Source organism: Bombus pyrosoma, linkage group LG2, assembly GCF_014825855.1.
Source record: "Bombus pyrosoma isolate SC7728 linkage group LG2, ASM1482585v1, whole genome shotgun sequence".
Taxonomy (NCBI): domain Eukaryota; kingdom Metazoa; phylum Arthropoda; class Insecta; order Hymenoptera; family Apidae; genus Bombus; species Bombus pyrosoma.
The window spans coordinates 12,117,220-12,142,119 of record NC_057771.1 but is presented as its reverse complement, the minus strand read 5'-3'; the positions used below and the strand labels follow the sequence as shown (position 1 = coordinate 12,142,119).

At 34.9% G+C, this 24,900-nt stretch overlaps 7 protein-coding genes and 1 long non-coding RNA gene across 9 annotated transcripts; 1 reads left to right on the top strand and 7 right to left on the bottom strand.

Moving 5' to 3' along the window:
- Window positions 1-82: 82 nt before the first annotated feature.
- Window positions 83-1,952, bottom strand: LOC122573795 (odorant receptor 4-like). The gene is made up of 6 exons (XM_043740653.1): window positions 1,405-1,952; window positions 1,084-1,367; window positions 910-1,009; window positions 507-617; window positions 269-424; window positions 83-203 (listed from the first exon to the last, which is right to left on the bottom strand). Exons 1-6 carry the CDS (start codon window positions 1,876-1,878, stop codon window positions 153-155), a joined length of 1,176 nt encoding a protein of 391 aa, XP_043596588.1. The 5' UTR covers window positions 1,879-1,952; the 3' UTR covers window positions 83-152.
- A 398-nt stretch (window positions 1,953-2,350) lies between these two features.
- LOC122572399 (putative odorant receptor 92a) lies at window positions 2,351-4,197 on the bottom strand. Of its 2 annotated transcripts, XM_043737340.1 has the most exons (4): window positions 3,972-4,197; window positions 2,774-2,884; window positions 2,538-2,693; window positions 2,351-2,465 (listed from the first exon to the last, which is right to left on the bottom strand). In XM_043737340.1, the coding sequence occupies exons 1-4, from the start codon at window positions 4,044-4,046 to the stop codon at window positions 2,415-2,417; spliced, it is 393 nt and encodes a 130-aa protein (XP_043593275.1). In that variant the 5' UTR covers window positions 4,047-4,197; the 3' UTR covers window positions 2,351-2,414. The 2 variants fall into 2 exon arrangements, with proteins under 2 accessions (XP_043593275.1, XP_043593267.1); XM_043737332.1 differs by having other exon boundaries at window positions 2,440-2,693.
- Window positions 4,148-4,969, bottom strand: LOC122573775. Its single transcript, XM_043740617.1, has one exon. It carries the CDS (start codon window positions 4,949-4,951, stop codon window positions 4,148-4,150), a length of 804 nt encoding a protein of 267 aa, XP_043596552.1. The 5' UTR covers window positions 4,952-4,969.
- Window positions 4,970-5,523: 554 nt separating this feature from the next.
- On the bottom strand, window positions 5,524-7,956 carry LOC122572303 (odorant receptor 4-like). The gene is made up of 5 exons (XM_043737124.1): window positions 7,129-7,956; window positions 6,444-6,543; window positions 6,137-6,238; window positions 5,920-6,075; window positions 5,524-5,663 (listed from the first exon to the last, which is right to left on the bottom strand). Exons 1-5 carry the CDS (start codon window positions 7,947-7,949, stop codon window positions 5,613-5,615), a joined length of 1,230 nt encoding a protein of 409 aa, XP_043593059.1. The 5' UTR covers window positions 7,950-7,956; the 3' UTR covers window positions 5,524-5,612.
- Window positions 7,612-15,103, top strand: LOC122572440. The gene is made up of 5 exons (XR_006318455.1): window positions 7,612-7,750; window positions 7,823-7,996; window positions 9,003-9,158; window positions 10,721-10,828; window positions 15,017-15,103. It is a non-coding gene; the product is annotated as an uncharacterized LOC122572440 (long non-coding RNA).
- LOC122572418 lies at window positions 8,617-13,320 on the bottom strand. Its single transcript, XM_043737363.1, has 9 exons — window positions 12,257-13,320; window positions 11,776-11,875; window positions 11,542-11,652; window positions 11,278-11,453; window positions 9,696-10,511; window positions 9,238-9,337; window positions 9,007-9,117; window positions 8,763-8,918; window positions 8,617-8,693 (listed from the first exon to the last, which is right to left on the bottom strand). The coding sequence occupies exons 1-9, from the start codon at window positions 13,054-13,056 to the stop codon at window positions 8,643-8,645; spliced, it is 2,421 nt and encodes an 806-aa protein (XP_043593298.1). The 5' UTR covers window positions 13,057-13,320; the 3' UTR covers window positions 8,617-8,642.
- On the bottom strand, window positions 13,718-18,979 carry LOC122572426. Its single transcript, XM_043737374.1, has 9 exons — window positions 17,566-18,979; window positions 17,205-17,304; window positions 17,008-17,118; window positions 16,785-16,944; window positions 14,925-15,729; window positions 14,392-14,491; window positions 14,211-14,321; window positions 13,987-14,142; window positions 13,718-13,917 (listed from the first exon to the last, which is right to left on the bottom strand). The coding sequence occupies exons 1-9, from the start codon at window positions 18,357-18,359 to the stop codon at window positions 13,867-13,869; spliced, it is 2,388 nt and encodes a 795-aa protein (XP_043593309.1). The 5' UTR covers window positions 18,360-18,979; the 3' UTR covers window positions 13,718-13,866.
- Window positions 18,980-19,120: 141 nt separating this feature from the next.
- Window positions 19,121-24,586, bottom strand: LOC122573767. Its single transcript, XM_043740603.1, has 10 exons — window positions 23,506-24,586; window positions 22,754-22,853; window positions 22,579-22,689; window positions 22,327-22,482; window positions 22,183-22,235; window positions 20,442-21,260; window positions 19,892-19,991; window positions 19,686-19,796; window positions 19,428-19,583; window positions 19,121-19,355 (listed from the first exon to the last, which is right to left on the bottom strand). The coding sequence occupies exons 1-10, from the start codon at window positions 24,312-24,314 to the stop codon at window positions 19,305-19,307; spliced, it is 2,466 nt and encodes an 821-aa protein (XP_043596538.1). The 5' UTR covers window positions 24,315-24,586; the 3' UTR covers window positions 19,121-19,304.
- Between the last annotated feature and the right edge of the window lie 314 nt (window positions 24,587-24,900).

Sequence of the window (24,900 nt, the reverse complement as noted above, 5' to 3'; positions counted from 1 at the left end):
ATAAATATAAAATACATGTATATGTACATTAAATGTATAAAATTCTGGTGCATATGATGCAGCTTCTGTGTTGCTATTGTTTGTATTCCAAATTTTACAATATCGTTTACAAAAAGTTACACAATTCAAAAATTAATTGGTAGTGTATTTAATCATGTTATTTGTCGTAGGAGATTCAAATATGCGAAACCGGTTTTTATCACCTGAAATGAGAATATTTCACGTAGACGGACACACAGGTATAAATATGAGAATCAAAATGACTTACATCACCGAATGTGTAGACGGACATGTGAACCATCTTTCCAGCAGTGATTTGTACGAGCACACCAGATCGCGCGATGATCAAAATCAAGTCGAGGATTGTTTTTTCCGGTAAGTAATACCAGTTTGTCATATAAACTACTTCACCAACCTTTTTGCTCTGTGAAAAATTCAATTTCGTTAATCGTTATCACGATTTTGATCTGTTGCATTTATGTCATACATTAATATGTGCCTGATACCTGTTCTGTCAATATTTCACCTATGTAACATATTAGAAAAACGTTGAAACCGATTGAAATATATATCATGATATACGTAATCAGACTTTGGACGTTTTGATCAGCCCATTCCTGGAAGTGTCATGCAAAAGGAATAAGATAGTTATATATTAAAACTAATTTACAGTGACTCCAAAAAGTATCTGCACATCATTTCTTAATGAAGCGCCTTTTTAATGGAGTTGTATATTTCGTTTTATTTATTAAAGTTTTAATTATATGAAAGTAGTACTGAATGATAGGAAATTTGTCATACTTGGATATAATTAATTAATGTGTTAATGTTATAATACGTGCAATGGTGTGTAAATACTTTTTGTGAACACTGTGAATTTGACATTGAGGGAGAATGTTTGATGTATACCGAAAGAATGTAGTAACCCAGTATGCATATGTCCATTGTGCATCTAAATATTTCTAGAAAATATATCCGGTTCATCAAATTCTCGATATATCCAATGAAACTGCAATTATCACGTAACATAGTCACAGTGTTCACTATCACGAAACCAACAAAAAAGGATACGAATAATCTTACTTCAGCGTCCTCAAATGTCGCTCCACGATAACTCCTATGCTCTTAGGACCATCTGTCTTCTTCGGTTCGTTCACGAATTCAGTGATCCATACCATAACTACATTCAGCTGACCGCATGCATGAGCAGCTAGAACAGCTGCAAGACTAAACATTCCAACTGTACTGGAGTTCGCAATAATAGTACACCACGCTTGCAAGAAGAGCACGATTTCGTTCGTTAGACTTTCATCGACGTTTATCAGCTTCTTGTATACTGCACAAGGTAATACGTGTAAAATCCTCGTCTCGTTTCCAATTTGAATCTCCACTGTATCCANTTGCTGTGACGAAAATAAAGCACATAACGCCACTCTGCATAAAAATAGCGCACGAAGCTGCTACATAGCGACCGAATTTCGCGTTCTTTAGCATCACCCATTGATCCTTCTCTCTGGTCGCTGTTTGCCAGTCAGCTTCCATGTGTTCCATGCACTGACGTATATCTTTGCTCCGCAGTAGTAAAGTAGTGTAATTCGCGCCACTGACGATCCAATGACTCACGGGACCTAGCGACTTCAGTTTCAAATAAATACTCTCGTCTTCTAGAAACATGCGCATCAAACAAGGAACCGTAGTGAGTATTATCGAAGTGTAGCAAATGACGTTTAATGTAATCGAAATTATCTTCTCGAATCTCGTAGTAGAGGGAGACGATGGCCATACACCGATTGGTTTTAGGAACCATCGATTCAATTGAAGACCGTAGTCACTGTTGGACTTAGGGTTTGCTCCTATTGTCACGGGCTGGTTCGTCATCGTGAACTGTAGTCGTCATTACGATCGAACTGACTATTAATGCATCAAAAGACAGTGCGTGGGGACTCCGGCGCAAGTTTTTTAGGTACTTATTCGCTGATCGATTCTAGTCTGTTGGGGTTGTTTCAGAATAGTAGAATAAACTTGGAAATTATTTCTCGGAATCGCGTGCACGCAAAGTGAATTTTCACTGTGTACTCAAACTTTTTTTAATCGAATGATGTTACGTAACAAAAGCTTATAGTTAGTTTCGTCAGTGCTTTAATGTCGTTGCTTTGTAATGCCATCCAGAAGATTTGAAGGCTTGATATTGTCGAACGAATATCGTCTGACATTGTTTGATTTGATACGAAGAAAATATCATCAATAATTATAATACCAATGGAAAATCTCAAAGAAAGACTAAAATTTAAAAGGAATATACATATTGATAGAATTATAAGACATTAAATTGTGTTACCATTGTTTATATTTCAATTTCTACGATTTTATCTACAACATTATATAAGTAAGAAATTCATTAGAAGTGCATTTAATTATGTCATTTGACACAGTATATTAAGATACGCAAATGCCAATCTCATCACCTGGAATAGCAAATATTATAGTTTGGAAAGAAAAATGCATATACGTAGATAACAGATTATGATCTGACTTACATCACCGAACGTGTGTATGGACATGTGAATTAATTTTCCTGCGGTGATTTCAATGACCACACTCGATCGTGCGATGATCAAAATCAACTCAAAGATTCTTTTTCTAGGTAAGATATACCAATTTGTCATATAAACTATCTCACCGACTTTCATGCACTGTCAACAATTCACTCGATTAATCGTGAATTCCTCGGTCAGGATCGGTGGACATCTTCGCGTTAACGAGTCACTGGTACCTGTTCTGTTAGCAATTCACCAATATAACATAGTAGAAATGTATTGAAAGTAACTGATGCAAATATTATGAAATAGGAAGTAAGGCTTCGAACATCATGATCGGACCATTCCTAGAAATAAGTATATTCATACCTTCTGAAAAAATTTCGAATTTTATCAGAATGAATCTTTTGTTATGAAAAATGGTGATGTGATATGAGTAGGCTACGAATTTTGATGAATTTACGCGGCATTTATGCAAAAATACGTAGGATACATATATTATATAAAAATGTATAAAACGTCCAATATAAAGTAGTCGTGAAACAAATTTCTATTTAATTTCTCACTTTAGTTCGTGTATTCGTAATAATATTTTGAATAAATATCTACGATTAGGTATGAAACTATCGACATACGTGTGATATATAGGGCAATCAATAAATTTTTTTGGACGAAGCTTTGTTCTTATGTTTTATATGTTTACAAACAAGAAAAATCTGTTATATAGATATAAGCTTGATACTTCATTAAAGTATAATTCCTTGATTCACAATTACTATACTTATGTGATATACTGAATATACCAAATAAGAATTAATTTGAGATTGATTCCGTGGGATAAAACAATATCAAAATCATCTTCATACGGTAATGAATTCAATATTTTATCACTGACAGCAACAAGAATCACTTTGAAATGGAATATTAACAGCTAGTGACCGCACTGATTGTCAATTTTCGTTTTCTAGCATAGTCAGTGTACATTTGTTTTCTCTCATACTTCATATTTTTCTCATCACTTTTTAAGAACTTCAACCATTTTCTTTAGTTATTCTTATAAAACATAGTGAAAAAGCATGCTCAAAAGAGTCGGTGCACCGTATATATTCACGTAGTATACATATAGTATAAAGATAGCTTGATATCGTATTAGATTGTCCAGAAAGATTTGTTCTTCTTATAAGAAAATGATAGATACGTAACATTTGTTGTTTTATATTATTTTATTGAATTATGTATGATCCATTTTGCTCTATTAAGGTAAAGAAAACAATATTTGACAGATTAGGTTTCATGTTTGTATAAAGATGCATTGTTGTAAAAGACATGTTTGTAAAAGAAAGGCACTTTTGGGACAACCTAATATTATTCAATGTCAGTTTAAAAAATTAGTTACATAATAAACACTACATATATCTGATGTCCCATATGTACCATAACGATATAATACCCAACCATGCATATTGCCAAAACGCATCTAAACAACTCTGTCATGCACACCCAGCTCATTACTTCTTCTATACGTGCTATAAAACTGCAATTAACACCGACATATAATCACCAATAAAAAAAGCTATTTTCAACTAATTAACCAAAAAGATATAAGAATCTTACTCTAGTGTTCTCAGATGATGTTCCACGATCGTTCCAATTTTCCTAAAAGAAGCATCCTCCTTTCTGTTATCAGCTTCATTCACGTAGTCACTGATCCAAATCGTTAACACGCTCAGTTGACCGCAAGCATGTGCTGCTAAGACACTCGCCAGTGTGTAAAATCCAATTCCGCTGGAGTCGGCGATGAAAGCCGATAGAAACTGCATTACGAGGACTATTTCGTTCGCGGGGCTCGTGTCGACTGGGATCATCCTGTTGTAAACACCAAGGGGCAACGAACGCATGGTCCTTGTCTCGTTACCAACTTTGATGATCTGCGTACTGGACGCACTTACTATACAGTAAGACATGATACCACTGTGCACGAAGATCGCGCATATAGCCGACACGTATCGGCCAAACTTTGCGTGTTTCAGCATTACTTGTTGCTGTTTCTCTTTCGTCACTATTTGCCAATCAGTTTCAATGTGTTCCACACAATCACTTATATTTTTTCTTCGAAACAGCAGATTGGTATAGTTGATTCCACCGATGAACCAATGGCCCAGAGGACCGAACACTCTTACTTTTCTATAAAAACTATCATCTTCGAAGATTAAATGAGCGACGCAAGGGATTATGCTGAACAGTATAACGGCATAACAGAGGATGATCAAACAGACGGAAATGACTTTTTCGAGTGTCGAGGTGGTGGAAAAATATGGCCAAGCACCGATCGGTTTTAAGAACCAACGATTCAACTGAAGGCTGTAATTACTGTGGCTTTTGGCGTCCGTTTTTATAATCATGGATTCGTTCATGGTGACTGCTCATCGAAGTCGTCGTAGCTATTGAATTGCTTGTCTTACCGTAGAATGGTAGACACAAAGTTGTTCAACGCTTGCGCGGATTTTTTTCGGTAGCATTATAGTCGATCGATTAGTCTGGTTGTTAGAATTTGTCGCAGGAGAGCAAAGGGAGGTTTAGAAGTTGGTTTAGAAAGTTGGCTGTAATTTACTAGGTTAAATTAGGTTTCATCGAGGCTGGGATGAATTCATGAAATCGATTTCTTAGACAGTGAGGTGACGGTGTCGAAACGAAGTAAGTGTTAGATAGGATCGCTGCTAGTTTCAAAGTATAGGGTATAGAAATAAATGCGTTCCTTCTTCTTTACTTATATTTCTGTCTAATAGAAAATTATCATTTACCTACTGACGTTGATATTTATATGTTGACTACTGGCTGAATTTTATGTCATACTCATGGCATTGCTTATTCAGGGACATGGTAATATGTACAATAAAATTTTTTGCTCCGATGGAAGTACAATTGCTAACGACATTTACTATAATATTCAAAGCATTTAAAAATTTTACTAATGTTCATTTAACGAAAATACTTTAATCCTGGTGACCTCAGTCGACGGTACCAATATGACGTCATTAGGACTGGTGTAGCTTTCTCGGTTTAAATTTAAAGGGGTTACATCATTGTGCGGATCATGTTCAGGTATGCGAAAGACGTTTTAAACACCTGAAAGATAGGATACACGTATATTTATATTAAATATGTAAAATTCTAGTGCATTAAATATAGATTCCATTAAAATTACGCAACAACTTCAGTCTACTATGAAATAAAAATATAAATGCTAAATAAAAATTGGTTGTTCATACATATAATAAATTGAGTACATTTGTTTATCAATGTAAAATCCCAGCATTTTAAACATAGATTCTATCGAGAGTTCGATCAATTGTAAGCGTTTCTATATTTCATCGATACTTACGGCGCCAAAGGTAGCGATAGATATCTGTACGAATTTTCCAGCAGTAATTTTGACCACCATACTCGATCTTGAAATAACTAGCACTAAACCGAGAGCAGTTTTGGGAGGTAGTCGGTACCACTCAGTCATATAAACTTTTTTTCCAACTCTTTCGCCCTGTTGTGTATTTGATAGTTTGAAGTTTACTATGAATTCTCCTTTATTGTCACTTTCTTACCTGTTCAGTAATTATTTCCCCGATATAGCAGAATATAAATATATTAAATACCATGGACGCATACAGTATAGCGTATGCAATTATTACATCCTTCGATTTTTCCTAAGAAATTGAAATATGTGTGTCGTATAAATAGTTACGCGAATTAAGTAGAAAAGTCAACGCATGAGTCGCCGTTCTCTATTTAACACTACTTTATTTATGTCAGAAGGTGTCCGAATATTAAAGTGACTTTAACTCTGTCTAGGTGATATTATAGAAATATTTCTAATACATAAATTTTTTTTAGTTCTATCTTGAAGCGTACCGTGAGCAAATAATATTTGATCATGCACATGTTCATCGTACATCCCATCAACTCAACGAGACATATCATATTCATAACTTTCTCTATAGATGCCATGAGACTGAAAGTAATATTTTCGTAATATGAACCCATCATAAAAATTTCATAGCAAAATAACATTACAAAACAATAAATGTATAAATTCATCAGAGGAAATCAATTTAGTATAAATAATTTTTCCTACGATTAGACATGCTTAAATTATTTTGTCATATTGTCACAGTAGAGTCGTGTTTTATTTATTTAGTGTCTTACTTGAATTTCTAAATCTTAATAATTTGTAAAAAACCTCCATTCTTTCAAAAGTATGTTGACCATAGTCCATAAGTCCAGGTATCTTACAATTGTCATTGCGGGTGACAGATATATCTGAATTAGAAATGCAAGTAATAATCAACAGAAGCATCAAATAAGAACGTATTCTAGAAAATGCTGTATCAATAAATAGATCGTATACGAGGACACAATAACTTGCAATTTTATCATACTTTGCAAGCCTTAAAAGGGTATTTGGCTGAAATTGAAGTATAAAACAAAAAGGAAAAAAAAAACAAGAAATAACATAGTCTGATTGATGTTACCAAATAATCCGTATCGTTAAATGAGACATATATGCACAAATAACAACACAATAACCAGTAAAAACCTTAATGTTCGCAGATGATGTTCAACGATAACGCCAAGCTTCCTCTGAGCGACTTTCTGTTCTTCTTGTTTCTCCTCCTCCTTTGTATTCACCAAATTGTCCAACCTGGCCATCACCACGTTCAATTGACCACTTGCATGCATCGCCAAGACAGCTGCTAAACCACAAGCACCCACCGTGACAGAGGTTACGACGAAACCAGAAAGGAGCTGCAGGGTGAGCACGATCTCATTCGCCGGACTGAATCTAACGTCCAACAAATTCGTGTAAAACGGATAAGGTAACGGGTACATGGAGTAACTGTCATTCCCCAGATGAAACACCATCTTCTTAAAGCCATTAGTCACTGTGTAGGCTAGAACGCCACTGTGCATGCACAATGCAGCTACGAACGCGATGAAACGTCCGACCTTTGCGTTTTTTAACATCAATTCACGATCGCTTTCATTTTCGACGATCTGCCAGTCGCGCTCCACATGTTTTATGCAACGGACGATATCGTTGATTCTCAACAAGAGGCAACAATAATTCAGTTCTCCCATCATCCAATGACTAACTGGTCCAATGGCCTTCATCCTCGTCTTCGAGCTCTCAGCTTCGTACGCGATATACAATATACAAGGTACGATCATGAAGATAATCAACGAATGGCAAATAAAATTCAACAATTTAACGAATAATCTTTGCGTTCTAGTTGTCTTAGCAAGCTTCGGCCACGCTCCAATTGGTTGCATTAACCAGCGATTCACCTGGATGCTGTATTCAAAATCACGAGCGTAAATAACGTTGGATATCCGTGGTTCGCTAGTCAATTCCAACATGATTACTTCGCGGAGGTCGTTTGTAGAGTGACTTACTCAAGTTTCAGGTATAACGCTATGGTAAAATGGCGCATGCGCGATTTTTTCTCGACCGCGTATGCAAAGTTGCGCCATGGCGAGAATATTTAACGAATAAATGTAATGGTACAGACAGAGAACGCTCATTGATTCATCTACTGAGGTTGTACGATGAATTGGAATCGATGTACCCTAGGGTATAGTTTTTAGCCTGCGATTTCCATCATTTTTATGAGGGAAGCAAGTTGATAAAGTGCATGATAAGTGTCTTTTGGATCTTTAAATAATGAATTTTGTATGTATAAAATAAATTTGACTAAGTAATTAGAAAATACACTCGGTAGATATACATTTACCGCAGATATAATTTTTGTCCAGAAAACCCTAAATTATTGGTAAAAGAAATACATTCTTTAAGATATACTGCACTTTAATTGAAGCGCATTTCACTGAACTCAAATATTAGAATATTTATGGGTTACTCTACAAAATATTGAGACTGAAGGGACTAATACAAGGAATAATGAAATCATGTTGTTCACGCTAATAAACTTTCTCATTATGCTGAAAATATTAGTTTCATTAACTCTATTATAATACAGCATATATAGACACATAAAGTTCTAACAAATTTCTATATATTACCAAGAATAAATGGTTATATTATTCAAATGTTCAAGTCATTGCTCGTAACATGTTTAAGAAAGCCATCGCCGTTTTAACGACCTATTCGTTCAAAATATATCAGTTAATTCGTGAATTTAAGTAAAAAAACATCAATCGGTTGATACTCACATCACTAAAAGTACTAATAGATAATTCAATCATATTTCCTGCAGTGAATTTTATCGATGAATTGGACATTGCAATGATTAAAATGCAGCCAAGCTTCTTTTTTCCTGACAATCGGTACCAATCGATCATATATGTCATTTCACCAACTTTTTTGCACTATTTTAAGATATTCATTTTTATTAATTCTTATCACCATGGTGTGGTCTTTTATGTGAAAAATTGATTAAAATATGATTGCAGGTACCTGTTCAGCAACTAATTCTCCTATATAACAAAATATAAAAATGTTGAAAGTGAACGATGTCATTAAGGCCATGTGAGTTATTGAAAGCATTATGTCTTTCGAATTCCATTCCTGCAACATCATATAACACTCTGTGTTAATATAGCACATTTGTAAGTAATATATTAATATACAACTGCATTATTAGATTTTTGCGTGCATGTTTCTTTGGTAGTTTTGTTGCATGCATACCATTATAAGATAATACCCGAGGAGACACATAATCAACATACAGCCCAAAAATTCTACGAAAGATATTTGTTGAAGCGCATTTTCGGTGAGCGCCAAAAATCTGAAATGTGATGAATATAAATTGCAACCAGTATAACGCTATAACATCGAATAGATGTCGAACTTGCTAAATTTAAAATCTAAATTTTCAAATATTCCAATACTTAAATTTCGAAATGTCCAAGTTTTTAAATTTCAAATAGTTCCACATTTCTATATTTTCAGACTTGCAAATTTTTTTAACTCAACATTTAAATTAAAGAATACCAATTTTTGAGTACCAAATATTAAATTTCATATATACATTCATAACATGAAATTGGATTATCCGGCTAGATACTGTGATATCGCGTGAAGTATATTTTGAATGAAAATAAAGGAGACTATAATAATATAATTATTAAATAAATTTTACTCGCCTCAGTATCCGGTTGTGTTGAATGACAATTTTGGCGATTCTCCCATTCACGGTATTGCTCATATCGGGTCGACCATCGACCAAATGTCCCAGCCAGTTCATCATCACTTTCATCTGGCCGCAAGCATGCACCGCGAACACAGCAGCGATACTGCAAGCCGCTGATGTTACAGTATGCATTACGGCACCTGTTAGAGTTTGGATGAAGTAGAAAATTTCATTACTGGGACTGTAACGCACATCAGCGATAAATCCCGGGACAGGAAAGGGTAACGAGGCGAAGCTCAAATTCCCACTCTCATCGACCACTTTACCCATGCTGATTGGTACAATGATGTAGTGAAATGCAAAAGCACTAAATAAGAAGAAGGTGCAGATGGCAGCTACTCTTCGTCCGTAATTCGCGTTCACTGTCATGATGTTTCTATCTTCGTGATGTTCGATGTTCTTCCAGTCCCATTCGATGCGTTTGCACCCCTCGCGGATGTCATTTTTGTGAAGTATCAAAAGATAATACTTTATGAACGTCATCAAGAAAAAGATCAATGGACCAAGCAACTCGATTTTATGATACAATTCCTCTATTTCTATGAGGGCGTACAGACCACAAGATACGAACATGAACGCGATCAAGCCGAAGCAAAGAATGTTAATCAGCGAAGAAAGATATTTTCCAATCATCGATTTACGAAAATTTGGCCAAACACCGATCGGTATTAGCAGCCAACGATTCCACTGAATACTCGAATCCACGTCTTTCTCGTAGTCATGCTCGGTCACGACAGATTTCCGTTTTTGCATCGTTGGTGCTCGACCGCTTGCTTGCAACTAAATGCCCGTGGCTCGATGATGATTCAAATGGAAACTGACATTGCGCGTGCGTTCATGTTCGAAAGGGTGAAAGAAACTTCATGTATTATTTTTTAGACGGCCCCAGACCTCCTGAGTTCTTTCTATCCCTTTATGCATTATTTACCACTTTAGGTAATGACCTACAGAATCATCGATAGATTGATTTTTTTCTAGTACTGTACGAGCGTCTTGCATGTGTGGCAACAGGTTGAAGGAATCAATTTCTATGGGGAAACTCTTCAGTCGGGGAAACTTCTCACATTTCCTAACATATCTTCAGATGTATGTATTTTTATCACAATTTTTAAAATTTTATAAATGTCTAAAAATTATTATAGAGTGTCGAGTTGAGTGAGATTATTCATTCCGAATTTATAATATGATATATGATATGATAAATCAAATTATATAATATTTATCAGTTAGTTTATTCTACGCGATTTCGAGAATAAAAGAATTGATACATGGAATCATACGGTTCAAAATAATAAACATCTTGATTGCGTTTAAATTATCAGTTTCATTCACTCTCTAATACAATATATGTATATATATATATATATAGACACGTGCACTTCTAAGAAGAAATGTCCATATCTTACCAAAAATAAACGTCTACGTTATAAAGATGTTCACATCAATGCTCGTAACATGTTTAAAAATGCCACCGCCGTTTTAACGACCTATTCGTTCAAAATATTTTTATTAACTTGCGAATTTACGTAAGAAACATCAATAGTCTCATACTTACATCGCTAAAAGTACTAATAGATAATTCAATCATATTTCCTGCAGTGAATTTTATCGACGAATTGGACATTGCAATGATTAAAATGCAGCCAAGCTTCTTTTTTCCTGTCAATCGGTACCAGTCGATCATATATGTCATTTCACCAACTTTTTTGCACTATTTCAAGATATTCATTTTTATTAATTCCTATTACCATAGTGTGGTCTTTTGTGTGAAAAATTGATTAAAATACGATTGCAAGTACCTGTTCAGCAACTAGTTCACCTATATAACAGAATATAAAAATATTGAAAGAGAACGATATCATTAAGATCATGTGAGTTATCGAGTGCATAATATCATTCGAACTCCATTCCTGTCACATCAAAAAAATAAAGCCAATATTAATATTGTGTATTGGTTGATATGATATATGTTAATACAGATAATAATAGATCTTTGCATGCATGTTTATTTGATAGTTTTGTTGCGTGCATACCACTATAAAATAATATCCGAGAAGGCACATGTTCATCATACATCCCAAAAATTCTACGAAAGATATTTGTTGAAGCGCATTTTCGGTGAGCGCCAGAAATCTGGAATATGATGAATGTAAATTGCAAACACTGAAACTGAACGAAACAGATTCCCAGTTATCGAAATTTCAAATGCAAATTTTCAAATTCTTTAATTTTCAAATATTCTACCACCTATATTCTGAAATTTCTAAATTTTCAAATTTCATATACTACCACAAATTTTTAAGTTCTCAAAACCGCACGTTCGCGAGGTCTTTAAATTATCAGATTGAGGAATACAAGTTTTTAAGTGCCAAATATTGCATTTCATATCCATACATACTATAAAGGAGTGGGTTATCCGATTAGACACTGTAATATCACTTGGATTATATTTTGAACGAAAATAAAAATAAAATAGAAATGTCACAAGATAATTACTTAATAAATTTTACTCACCTCAGTATCCGATTGTGTTGAGTGACAATGCTAGCGATCCTTTCATCCACGATATTACTCATATCGGATCGACCATCGACCAAATGTTCCAGCCAGTTCATTAATACTTGCATCTGACCGCAAGCATGAACCGCAAACACAGCGGCGATACTGCAAGCCGCTGATGTTACAATATGCATTACAACACCTGTTAGGGTTTGGATGGAGAAGATGATTTCATTACTGGGACTGTAACGCACATCAGCGATCAATCTCGAGGCAGGAAAGGGTAGCGGGACGAAGCTCAAATTTCCATCCTCTGCTACCACTTGACCAATGCTAGCAGGTACGACAATATAGAAAAACGCAAAACCACTAAATAAGAAAAAGGTGCAGATGGCCACTAATCTTCGTCCGTAATTCGCGTTCTGTGCCATGATATTTCTATCTTCGTGATGTTCGATATTCTTCCAGTCCCATTCGATGTGTTCGCATCCCTCGTTGATGTGATTTTCTTGTAGTATCAAAAGATAATATTTCATAAACGTCATTAAGAAAAAGCTCAATGGGCCAATCATTTCGATTTTGTGATACGCTTCTTCTACTTCTATAACGAGGTACAGGGTACATGATACGAGCATGAAGCCGATTAAACCGAAACAAATAACATTAATGAGCGAAGCGAAATATTTTCCTAGTATCGATTTACGTAAATTTGGCCAAGTACCAATTGGTACTAGTAACCAACGATTCCACTGAATACTCAAATCCACGTTTTTCTTATAATCATGCTCGGTCACGACAGCTTTCTCTTTATTCATTGTTGATACTCGAGAGCTTGCTTGCAACTAAATGCTCGCGGTTCGATGGAAGTTCAAATGAAAACTGACATTGCGCGTGCGCCCGTATTTCAAAGGGAAAAAGAAAGTACATGAATTATTTTTCATAGTTTCAAAGTCCTTTTGAGATTTTGCTTCTGTTACCCCATGCGTTATGATTACGACAGAATGGATGATATCTAGGGTCATTGATTAATTGATTTTTTCAAATGTCTAACGCACAACTGTATTGCGTGTTTGCCAACAGATTGAAGGAATCAATTTGTAGAACATGAACTTTTTTTCATACTTTTCATACTTTCTAATCTATAATACGTTCTCAATGTTTTCTTCAAAATGTTTATAAATGGGATTATTGTTGATTATCAAGTTGAGTGAAGAATATTTTTCTTGAATTTATGACGGTAGGAATTTTAAAAAAAGGATGGAACACGGTAACATGAGGTATAGGCTCGAGTGTGTATTAACTCTTCTACATTCTGTGGGTCATTTTAAAGCGTGGGAAGTTGTTTATGTTTGTTGCAAAATGTATACGTGATTTCTCGTTTCGATTTGTATATTAACGAATTTTCTTGGAACGTCAGAAATCTTCTTTCCCGTCAACGTTAAGGCGAAATCGGGACATGCAAATTAGAGGATTCCAGCAGTATTAAAATTGGTATAACATATTTATTGCATTTACATTAAAGGATAATAATATAATGAATCAATAACAGTGGAAATAAATTTCATTGTAATATATTGAGACATTATACAGGTAGTATTTAGACTATATTTTACTTTAAGCAACGTTCATGTCAATGTTCGTAAGACATTCAAAAATGCAACCGCTGTCTTAACAATCTATTTGTACAGGAAACAAATTTTGAAATGAGGCGTTCATGAATGCGGTTGAAATAATTTCATACTTACGTCACTGAAGGTAGTTAAGCACAGTTCAACCATGTTTCCAGCCGTTAATTTAATCGACGAATTAGCCATTGCTATAATTAGTACAAAACAAAGCTTCCTAGTTCCTGATATTCGATACCAGTCAACCATATACGATGTTTCGCCAATTTTTTTACACTGGAAAAAATTATGTAAAAAGTATGATATTAAGCAGATTTCAAGAATTGATTACAAAAATATCTAACCTGTTCCGCTACCACCTCGCCTATATAGCAAAATATGAAAATATTGAACGTAAGAGATATTAGTAATATGAAAAACGTTATGGCACTGGTTAAATGGCTCGAACTCCACTCCTAAAACACCGGAAAACTGTGCATGAAGTTTATATATATATTTATTGATATATGTGTCTTGTTCTCTTACCATAATAACGTAGTATCCAAGAAGACATATGTTTAACATGCAACCAATAAATTCTACGAATGACACTTGTTGCAGTGTTTTCTCTGTAAGCGCTAGGAAGCTGAAATGTAAATCAATATCGCTTATTGATAACACTGATGTCTACCTTCGTAACATCAGGAATTCGAAATTCTTTAAAACTTGAAGTTTTTACAGCTGCGTAAATTCAAGTTTCTAAATTTAGAAGTTTTTAATCTTCATAATTTCTGAAATTTAAATTTTTCAACTCAGGACTTCAGGCCTTTTTTTGGAAAATTCTGCTAATCAAAATTTTCAAGTTGTAATATTCAAATTTCAGATTTTTATGCGATATTACTTCAGAGATTTAAATTTATCAAATTTAAAAGTTCAGATTGCGACGTATGTTCAGAGGTAGGAACTAAGAATTTCATAGATTTCAAATCAAACGGCTTGAGTTTCCGAATTAAAGGCTAAAAATTTTCAATCTCAAGCTACTATTACTTATTTTACTAAAGTCCAGAATTTTTACACACTTCAATATTCGAACATGTTGACTCACGACGCTGGCGATTCTGCTGTCGACGTTGTTATACATATCTGGCCGACCATCGATCAAATGTTTCAGCCAGCTCGTCAAAACCTGCATCTGGCCACATGCGTGCACCGCAAATATAGCAGCTAAACTACATGCCGCTGACGTAATACTATGCATCAAACAGCCACTTACTAATTGAAGAGAAAATACAATCTCGTTTATGGGACTATATCGAGTATCCATAATAAATCTCGAGAAAGGGAACACCAGAGGAATGAAGGTCACATTGACATCTCCCGCAGGAATTTTTCCAACGCTAATAGGTATGGCGATATAATAAAAAGCAAAACCACTATACATAAAAAATGCACAGATAATAACCAATCTTCTTCCAAAATTCGCATTCGTTATCATTATTTCTCTGTCCTCGGAGTACGTAATATTCTTCCAGTCCCATTCGATGCGTTTGATACACTCGCGAATATCATCTTCGTGAAGGATCAACAGATGATACTTTAAAAACGCCATCACGCAGAAACTCAACGGACCAAATAATTTTATTCTGTTATAAACATCTTTCACTTCCAAAATTAAGTACAGGCTGCAGGGTACCAAGAGGAAACAAATCAAACTATAGCAAATGGTATTTATGAACCGATAGAAATATTTTTCTGCCATAAAAATGTTAGGAGAAGTTGGCCAGACGCCGATTGGCTTCAAAATCCATCGACTGTACCGAATGCTCAAATCCACATTCCTTTTGCAGTCGTGATCCGTCGTAAGATACGACGCGCCGTTCGTTACTGATTTTTGCATCATCAAAGGTCAAATGCTCCCTTCATACTAACTACTGCCGTAGTTCGTAACTATTCTAAAAAAAATAATGCTGCGCTTGCGCTGCCGTGTCGATTTCTCTCGAAAAGGGGAGAACGAAAGTTTATTTTTTCCAGTGGATTGAATCTTCCCCGCTTTTTCGCATTATAAATGCATATGGTACGGCGAATAGCGGCGAAACATCGATTCATTGACTTGTCAAGCGTTAGTAAATCAATCTTACTGATATTCCACGAAGGTATTTCAAGATCACAGGAAAACATGATAAATATATTTTTGACGATTTTTTAAATTTTAACATCATAATTTTATAATTAAAAAATATCATTTTCGCATAATATAATTAAATTTAAAGAAAAGACCTGTTGATCCAGTGATATTGTTGAAGAAGTTTTGTACAAGTCAAGAGTGTAACTGTTAAGGCAAATATTATTTTAATATTTTCATTATTACAATGCTATGATAAGCAATATTGTTAATGTTATAAGGGGACTATGAAAAGATAAGTAAAAGGAAAATTCTGGTATCATGGAATTAATTGAGAACGTACTGAATTTTAAAACTGCTCTCTTGTGAAAGATGGAAAATGTGATTTATCGTTCTTCATCTGTAGTCTTCAATTGTTGTGTGTGTATTATCGTTTTTTTTTTTCGCTTCTCAAATAAAAGAACAAAATCACAGTGAAAACTGAGAAAGTGAAAAGAGTGTTACTATGTCACCAATTTGAGCTGTGGACTGTTTTATTCATCTTTATAATCAAAATATCTTTTTCTTAGGTTTTAACGTGACAACAAAGTCGTACGATTCTTATTTTTCATAAGAAAAAGTATTAGTAACTAATTAAGTCATTTTTGATAAAAAAAAAAAAGAATAGTAGATTCTACATCATATCGTGTTTCCAAGAATGTTCAAGTTAATGTTCGTAGCACGTTTAAAAAAGCAACCGATGTTTTTACTACCTATTTGTACAGAATACTTTGGTCAGTTTATAGAAATGTAATTATAATGATCTCTAAATTGATACTTACATCGGAAAAGGTACTCATAGACAATTCCACGATGTTCCCTGCTGTCAATTTTCTCGACGAATCGGACATTGCGATTATCAAAACGCAGCATAGTTTTTTCTTTCCATACAATCGATACCATTCAATCATGTACGTCATTTCTCCTACTTTCCTAGACTGTTACAAAATATATCACAATTGTGTACAAAATGATGATGTCAATTTCGAAAAAGCTTCTACCTTATCGGCCACGAGCTCTCCTATGTAACAAAATATAAAAATATTAAATGTAAGGGATACAAGTAACACACTGTAAGTCATGACGTCTGTTAAATGATTTGAATTCCATTCCTGAAATATCAAGAAGATATATACATATGTTTATAACATTTAATAATTGGTAAGCTGTAAGTTTTAGACGTCTAGAAATGTTGTACCATGATGATATAATATCCAAGAAGACATATATCTAATGTACATCCTAAAAATTCTACGTACGATACTTGTTGAAGCGCTTTCTCTATAAGAGATAAAAATCTGAAACATTGAAACATTAGCATAATTCCAAAGCTGATTTCCAACCTAAAGTCTTAAATGTAACAAGTTTTAGAAATTAAACAATCTTTATTCGTGGATTTTGAAATTGCATATTCAAATATAAAAATTCAATGTTCATACTTCGAAAATTAGACCTAGAATCAGTAGTATAGTATAATTAAAAAGTAGTAGTGTAATTCTAGGAATTACAAGATAATAATGCTATGCGATTTTATCGTACGACAAATATATCTTACACACTTCAATATTCGAACATGTTGACTCACGACCTTGGCGATTCGCTGATCGACGCAATCATGCATGTCTAATCTACCATCTATCAAATGGTTTAGCCAAGTCATCAACACCTGCATTTGGCCGCAGGCGTGTACGGCAAATATTGCAGCCAAACTGCAAGCGGCTGAAGTTATACCATGCATCAGGGCGCCAGCCAAAAATTGAATAGAAAACACTATCTCATTCGTAGGACTGTAGCGAGTGTCGATAATAAATCTCGAGAAGGGGAACACCATGGGGATGAAGGTTGCATTGGTCCCCTCTACTGGTATTCTTTCAACGCTCATCGGTACAGCAATGTAAAAGAAGATGAAACCACTGTACATGAAAAAGGTGCACGTGATGACTAGTTTCCTTCCAAAGTTAGCATTTGTCATCATGAGTTCTCTGTCTTTAGGGTACGTGATATTTTTCCAATCCCATTCGATACGTTCAACGCACTCGCGAATGTCTTCTTCGTGAAGTATCAGAAGATAATACTTTAAAAGTGCCATCACGCAAAAGCTCAATGGACCGAATAGTTTAATTCTGTTATAAACGTCTTCCACTTCGAAAATTACGTACAAGCTTCCAGGTAACAAGAGAAACATGATCAAAGCATAATAAATGGCGTTTAATAACACGTGAAAATACTTTTTTACCGCCGAAACGTTCCGAGAATTTGGCCACACGCCGATCAGTTTTAATATCCAACGACTGCTTCGAATGCTTAAATTTACGCCCTTCTTGTAATCTTGGTCGACTTTGACAGAGGACATGATTACTCTGCTTTGCTATATCTTGAAAGCTCTCTTAATATTGACTGTTTATAAGTTGATGACTGTTCCAAGGAAGATATGGACGCGCTTGCGCCGCCGTTTCCAATTTCTCTCGGAAGGGTGGAATAAAAGTTGATAAAAGTTCCCTGTTTGGGACTTCTCTTGTTATGCATTATGAGTGGACTGCAGGAGAATCGCGATGACACATCGATAGATTGATTTTTTTTAACGTTGATGGAACAGAATTGCCACTGTTTATTGCAACTTGAGTTCTTCGTCTTCTGCGACCTCATTTTTTATGCACTGTTGTGTTGCTTTTTTTTCAAAGCTATTATCTATTTCTGTATCCAACGATGCAATTATTGAAGTGGAAATACAAAAATTGAAATTTGAAGTCGAGGAACACAATGGGCATTGTGTTTCAAATGTCAGAATGGACCTTCTTCGATTCATGGATATCTAATTTTTGTCCTCTCTAACGTTCTATTCACCGGTGTTTAAAACTGAACGGTATTTTTATAGCTGTGTAGACAATCGTATGATACCTTATAAGTATCATAATATATTTTTAAGTGGTGAAATCATAAACACAAAAATTTTTTAGAATATCTCTTAGACGATAAATATGTACAAAAAGATACGTCCTAACAAAGTCAGAAACTGAAAGAACATCAGACGATATAATACAAATAATATTCTAGTAGCATGACGATTCTTTCGTCTCTCACATCTTTTTTATTCTTCAATAGCTTTATAAAACATGCATTTTCATTCACCCTAAACAGTACAAAAAATGTATAACATTGAAGACAAGTAACAACAACCACAAGTAACATCGAACATGTAAAACACACTGAAAATCGTGTGATATAACAGTAAAGATTTTTTTTTTAAGGATATATATCAACGATTATAAAAAATATGTTCACATTAAGAAATAACCATTTAAATCGTTTTTCGTAGTACGTTTAAAAAAGTGACTGCCGTTTTAACAACCTATTTTTCAAAAAAAATTGTTAATTAATTCTTGCGTAAGAAGAAAGTTTAAAATAACAATTTCATACTTACATCAGCGAACGTGTTGATAGTTAGGTTTACGATGTTCCCAGCCGTCAATTTTATCGTACAATTCGACATAGCGATAATCAAAACGCAACAAAGCTTCTTGTTCCCTTGCAATCGATACCATTCAATCATGTACGACGTTTCGCCAATTTTCCTACACTATCGTATCATATTTTATTGTTAAAATATTTTTCATTCGAAAAAATAGAAGTTTAGATTATTACTCGATTAATAGAAATTTATTTGAACGCGAAAACTTACCTCCTCAGTCACGATCTCGCCTATATAACAAAATATGAAAATATTGAATGTAATCGATATAAGTAAAATCATATAAGTTAGGGCGCTCGTGACGTCGTTCGATTTCAGTTCCTATAATACGAAAGGAGAATTTGTATATTTTAGGATCTAAGATCATCTATATTAATAGGATCTCAACCTTAGATCAAGTTTATCAATCATCATACCATGATTACGTAATATCCAACGAAACATATATCTAGTGTACATCCTAAAAACTCGGCGAAAGAAATTTGCTGTATTGTATTTTCTATGAGCGTCAAAAATCTGAAATAATCGACGATATTTTCTGATACACAATGACAGATATTAGAGTCGTGCAATGCGAAACAATATCGCAAGTTCTGTAGAAAATGTTCACAAACGATTATAAATTTGTTAACGATTTTTCCTTCAAGCCTTTGCACTCCAAAAAATTCTATATACAATCGGCCAGCAATTCCAACACCTTTTTCACTTTTACTTTCACAGTGAAATTGAACATTATATTACGAAAAGAAAAAGATTACGAATATAACGATGAAAAGATTCTGAATAAATATAATACAGATAATATTCTCTTTTCTATTTTCAGTGAAAATCAAATAACAATTTGCACGTTATCAACGTCATTAAAGCAACGTCGATAGAGTGCGAAAGATTAAAATTCTTTCATTAATAAACGATTACGAATACATAAACGTTACACACATAAATAAATAATGAACATTTACACACTTTAGGATTCGGACATGTTGACACACGATGTCAGCGATTCTACCATCTATACGTTCACTCATATCCGATCGACCGTCTACGAGATGCTTCAACCAATTCATCAACACCTGCATCTGACCGCAAGCGTGAACCGCGAAAGCAGCCGCTAAACTGCAAGCCGCTGATGTTATACTATGCATCAGACAACCAGCCACCAATTGAATCGAAAAAACGATCTCATTCGTAGGACTATAACGCGTGTCAACGATAAACCTTGAAAATGGGAACACCAGTGGGATGAAAGTAAGACTTTCATTTTCTGCTGCTACTTTGCCCACGCTAATAGGTATAGCGATATAATAAAATACGAAGCCACTGTACATGAATAAGGTGCAGACGACCACCAATTTTCGTCCGAAACTCGCGTTCACTGTCATGATTTCGCGATCCTCTCTGTTTGTCATGTTCTTCCAATCCCATTTGATTCGTTCCAAGCATTCACGAATGTCAGCTTTGTGGACGATCAAAGAATAGTATTTCGCGAACGCCATCGCGCAGAAAATCAGGGGGCCGAATTGTTTCAGTTTACCATAAGTATCTTCTATTTCGAGGAAAACGTATAAGACGCAGGGGATAAAGAGAAAACTGATCAGACTGTAACAAGTGATATTTATGAACCAGTAGAAGTATCGTCGGTTTCTTGAAATGGAATTTGAATATGGCCAAAGGCCTATGGATTTTAATAACCAAAGATTCCATTGGATACTTAAATTCACGTTTTTTTCGTACTCGTAGTCCGTTATACGGAATTTTTTATTGTTTATGTTCGACGTTTGCATGCTTGATGTTTGAATGCTCGTTTATGACTAAATTGTCTGATCACGGTTTGAAGGGGAAAAATAAGCGGCGCGCTTGCGCTCGATTTTCTGATTTCCAATCAGAAGGGAGGACGAAAGTGGTCTTCTGAGTTTAGTTTTACCCTTTCACGAAGTTCAGTTTTATGTATTATGAGTGTAGAGAGAATGACAGTGGAACATCGATCAATTGATTCCTTCGACACGTCAGCGAAACATTAATAACGTTGCTGTGCGGTTTTAGAGAATCAATTTGTGATGATGACTACCTGTCATTTCTCTTCTGTACAATACATTCTTTTATTCGCAATACTTATTATTTACTCTAACACCAAAGATAAGAACATTTCTTAATGTGCAAAATGTTATAACGATTCATAATATTATATAGCGTGAAGCAAATTTTACTGGATGTGATGTACGAACATGTAAGTAATATAATTATGCATATATTATTTCTTCCTCCAATTTCATTCATAATTTAAATATTAAACATAGTAATTATTTAGTATTTACGTTATTGGAAGTATCATGAAATATAAGAATCATGGAAGTAGCATGAAATAGCGATAACAAAATAGTAACAATAAACGTTAGGTTAATTAAATAGTATATTTTTATTTCTAAATATGCAACACCTTTTCAAACGTTCAATAGTAGTAAAAAATAATTAGTGAACAATTTTATTCTTTCATCGTGTTAATTTGTCAGCTTATACATTATATACTACGAAAATGTCAGCACCGGAAGTCAAAGGTCGGATAAATGAAAATTCTTCTTTCTTGTCTAATTCATGATAGAACATGTTTTTCCTATAAAAGTAGATATTCATGTGACATATGTGTGTATCTATAATTTCAATGTGAGAGTCGCAGTATCGGTTTACCATCGACTGAAAAAGAAACCCCTAGGTAGTGAGTGTTCGTAGCATGTTCAAGTACGCGAATGAAGTCTTGATGACCTATAATTTTCCATGAAAATTTCGCGGAAGAAAATGATTTTTACAATGTGGACAATTTTTTTCACAGTGAATATACATATGAGACACTTACATTACCGAAACTACTGATAGAAAGCTCGACCATATTGCCAGCAGTGATTTTGGTAGTGGAACGAGACATCGAAATCATCAAAGGAACGACGAGGCTTTTCTTCCAAGGCATTCGATGCCAATCAATCATGTAAGATTTTTGGCCGACTTTTACCGTCTGTTGAAATATTTCACACGTATACTTCATATTTTTGTCGTTTAAATTTTTTATTAAATCGATCGTTGATCATTGAAATTTGAAAATAATAATTACCTGCTCTGCTAAGACCTCACCGATGTAACAGAATATGAAAATGTTAAACGTGACGGATGTCAGCAATATTATGTACGTAAAACCTCTAACAGGATGATTAGAGTCCCATTCCTAAAACAGAAACTGCGAATTAATGCTTTGGTTCGCAATTGAAAATTCCTTTGTGAAATTATACCGTCATCGAATAATACCCAAGGAAGCATATATTTATAGTGCAACCCACGACTTCTACCAACGATATCTCACGCAGGAGATCCTCGGTCAAAGCTATGAAGCTGAAACGTTACAATAAATATATCATTTCTTTTTAATATCCATCAAAATGTACACAGTATTTCGCGAATGTGCTCGAAATCTTGTAGGAACCATTTATGAACGTATTATTTGTGTCATACGAAAGATTTTGAAGTTTTATTAATACTGTAACGCGAGATGGCTACTGCGATTACATTGGGAAAGTCTGGAACAAATCTGAAAATTTACATAAAAGATACGAAATATTCAGTGTAGGTACATATTTCGTAAAAATCACGAAAATATTTAAACAATTAATTGCCCATCATATTAACGAGCCTCGATATTCAATGGGGCCATTTTCTACACTGATTGCATGTTTAAGATGTTTGTTCACGCACCATACTGACCTTCTACTAAATATATGTTTGCAATAACTGACTTGTAACTTCTACGCATATATGCATTTTTAGATTGGTTTCAAATTTTACCGATGCAATCACGACAGTTACATGACTGCCATTATCATTATAATACTACTGGAATTTCAAAATGTTTCACGTAATATACATAACGTTTAAATAAAAATTTTCCACGGCAAGTGTCCAAATACTTTCACGAGTCACATCGCATATATATTTATATGTCAATTTTCATCGTTTACTATCGAACAAGATCAAATGTTTGTATTACTCGATTATCCGAACATGTTGTTCCACGATATTGGCCAGCCTCTGATCCAAACTCTCGTCATCGTTTTCTCTTCCGTCTACCAATTTCTCCAGCCAAGACATCAAAACCTGTAACTGACCGCACGCGTGCATCGCAAGAAGGGCAGCCAAACCGCAAGCGGCAACCGTGATATCATGAGCAACAAAGCCAGACAATAACTGTATCGTATAGAAAATTTCATTGATGGGACTGCACCGGGCGTCCGCGATTACCCTAGGAAAAGGGTAAACAAGTCTCGTGTATGTCAAGTTGCCACCCTCTTCTACAATCTTTGCTCGAGTGAGTGGCAATGCGATGTAATAGAAGACCACGCCGCCGTACATGAAAGCGCTACAAATTATGATAAGTCGTTGACAGAAACTCGCGTTATCCAACATAATTTTACGATCCTCGTTGTGTTTCACGTTTCTCCAGTCATCTTCGATGAGTTTCACGCATCTACGTATGTCATCCTCGCGCATAATGAACACGCAATATTTCATCACCGCCATTAGAAAGAAACTGAGCGCGCTACCGAGTTTCATCTGGTTGTAAAAATCCGTGATCTCGAGGGCAAAGCACATGAATCCAGGGATCAAGATGAACCCAAGCAGACCGTAACAGAGAAGATTTAAGAATATGTGTTCCATCGTTTCCCGCCAAGAATGATCGAGAAATCTTGGCCAGGTTCCAATCGTTCTCAAAGTCAACACGTTCAGTCGAACGTTGAACCTTAGATCGCTTTTGTAACTCGCGTTGTTGAATGTCTCCACGATGTTTCCCGTCTTCATAATGGAATGTCGAGTGTCAGAGAGCCACTGATGCTAGTTTCGTCGACGACTGATCGAGTCGTCGAAAAGTTTTCTCGAATCGCGCGCTTGCGCTGTTAAAAATGAATAGGAATAGAAAACTCGCTGTTCTCTTTATCGGCTTGATATCGATACAATTTCCTCCGAGAAAAGAGTTTTCTCTGTAACCCTCGATGTATTTTTGATTGTAACCGATGCAGTTAATATGCAATGACAAGTTTCGAAATGGTTTTTTCCAAAGGCGAAGCACATAATCGAGGAATGAGGGGACGAACGCATGATTACCGTATTCTCGTGCGTACTATGGAGGGATGTGAACAAATTATGTGATATTTCGATCTTTGAGACGAGCTCATGTACATTTCAACTCTGGATAGAGTTGAAGGATATTTCTTCTTTTCAATGTCACGGTAAATGATTTTCGAGTGTTTATAAGAGTTGCTTGGGTAAAATATAGCGCGTCATGTAAATTACGTAGAGTTAGAAGGAGAAGGATATATGTTTGAGTACAGGTAAAACTAGTTTTTATTAAAAATGCAAATTATAAAACAGGCTCGAAAATGTTTTT